Source organism: Emiliania huxleyi (assembly GCF_000372725.1).
Source record: "Emiliania huxleyi CCMP1516 chromosome Unknown EMIHUscaffold_2043, whole genome shotgun sequence".
NCBI classification, from domain to species: domain Eukaryota; phylum Haptophyta; order Isochrysidales; family Noelaerhabdaceae; genus Emiliania; species Emiliania huxleyi.
Window position 1 is genome coordinate 1 of NW_005200558.1, and position 2,184 is coordinate 2,184.

The 2,184-nt window shown below is 62.4% G+C and overlaps 1 protein-coding gene across 1 annotated transcript; it reads left to right on the plus strand.

Moving 5' to 3' along the window:
- Window positions 1-656: 656 nt before the first annotated feature.
- Window positions 657-1,138, plus strand: EMIHUDRAFT_254024 (hypothetical protein; the record flags this gene model as incomplete). Its single annotated transcript, XM_005781242.1, has 2 exons — window positions 657-1,001; window positions 1,094-1,138. The coding sequence occupies 2 exons, from the start codon at window positions 657-659 to the stop codon at window positions 1,136-1,138; spliced, it is 390 nt and encodes a 129-aa protein (XP_005781299.1).
- Window positions 1,139-2,184: the final 1,046 nt, after the last annotated feature.

Consider the following 2,184-nt stretch of genomic DNA (forward strand, 5'->3'; position numbering starts at 1 on the left):
GTTCCCGGGGTCGATTCTCGGATTCTCGGGGTCGGTTCCTGGGGTGGGGTCTTCGGGAGGGGTCTAGGAGGAAGAAAAAAAAATTTGGGGGCGAGATTGAGGCCGAGATTAAGGCCGAAGTTGAGGCCGAGGTTGAGGGGCCGATGAGGGCGAAATTGGGCCGAGATGAGGCGAGGTGAGGCGAGGTGAGGCGAGATGAGGCGAGGTGAGGCGAGATGAGGCGAGATGAGGCGAGTGGCGAGATGAGGCGAGATGAGGCGAGATGAGGCGAGATGAGGCGAGATGAGGCGAGGTGTGGCGCGGTTATAAGAAACAACCACTACATTTTCCCCCTCCCTGGCCCTGGATGTGAGGCTAATGACTGCACTCCAAGTGCTCCAAGTGCACAGCACAAGCTTTGTGTGTGTCCCAGATAGGTAGGTAGGTTGGTCTTGTTTCGCCCAAAAGGGCCCTGCAATAGCGAATAGGTCGGTACCCCCTATTTTCATCTTTTTTGCTTCGCTGCGCGGCCTGGGGATAGGTAGGTAGGTAGGGCGTTTTGGCGCGAGTAAGTGGGGACAGACCCCCTATCCGGCTAGGAGCCGGAACCCAGGTGCTAGGACAGGCTTGTTTAGCGACCGGGCTGGCCGTGTGCCATTCGCCTCCTACTTCGACGCATGTCGCACGTCACGTCTCCAACCGGCCCAGTGCTGGGAGCTCACCCTCGTCGCTGGGCCGTAGTTGGCGACGTCCTCAACCAAAACAAGCCGGCGTTTGATGTCGCCGCTCGGCTTGAGGCCTGCGGCCGCAATGTCGCCCGAGTGTCGCCGTACTGCAAATCTGGAGAGGTTGCCACCTCGCTGGAGGCCGTGCCCGGCGAGATCGACGCCGTCAACCTAATAATCTCGCCAAAGCTTGGCGTCGACGTGCTGGAGGCCGCTGCGGCTCGGGGAATCAAGTGCGCTGCCGCGTGGGATCCATACACAAAGCACCGCGCCTTCACAGGGCGCCTGCCTCCGCCTGTTCCGCCTGCAGGTACGTCTTCATTCAACCAGGTGCGGATGGCGGCGAGGTGCTTCCACGCGCCGCAGCTCTGGGGCTGACTGTCCAACAGGGCTGCGTTCTCGTGACTCCGTTGCCGCCGCTGCCTCAAGAGTGACTAAGTGCAGCAAGAAGGTTTCGATGTTCCCCGCGATACACACTCCCCACATGTAAAGCTTGTGCACACCCAAAAATACCACAGACGAGCTAGCAGCTTCTACGCGCGAACCCGAGACTGCTCGTCGGACGTCGCCGCGCTCACCTGCCGCGCCGCCGCTTCGCGCTTGCCGCGCGCGCCTACGTCAGTATAGGCGACGCCTAGAGCGTAGGGCGCCGCTGCTGCCCCCGGCGCACCCGCGTCGCGAGGCAGCAGGCGCAGAGGTGGCCGCGGGGGCTCCCTGGGGGGCCTGGGGCTGGGCGCGACCCACGCCGCACCGCGCGCGCCGACCTTGATTTAAACTACAGACTGTGGCTAGGGCCGTGGAGTTGAGGACATCCGGGGACGCGACCCACTTCACAGACAGTCCCGCGCCTCGCCGCTAGGACGGGGACACCGCCTCCCACGACTATGGGTCGTGTTCCCGCGGCGGAGAGTGAATCCGACACGCAGCGCTCTGCGCTCGTCGGCGGCGGCTTCCTCCAACCTGCGCTGCGCTCGGCGAACCTCGACAGCGCCTTCGGTGGCATGCAGCTCTTCGCTCCTTGAAGAGCAGCTCTGCTGCTCACACGCTGCCTCTGCACAGATGTGCATGTGCGTGTGCATGTCCATGTCCATGTCCATGTCCCCATGTCCATGTCCATGTCCATGTGCATGTTGCACCGTCGCAAAACTTGCATGGATATGCGGATGGTGGCATAAGGTGACTGATACACCATCGAAGGGCCTGCGCTGGCGCACAAGCCACAACCGCTAGGGGGGCTGCGTTGATAATTTACCCCCCACGTGCCATACGACCACAGTACGGAGAGGCGGAGCAGACGCGCAGGGCGAGACGAGTGGAGGGAGCAGGACTTTGAGGAGATCAGCAGGAGGATGTACGAAGAGATTAGGAGCAGCAGGGACCCGAGGGACCATGTGGAAGACGGCTAGTGCTAGTCCAACCATCGCGCATCGGGGGGGAGGACGACCCCGGCTAGTCGCCGACCACACCCACAAAGTCAAAG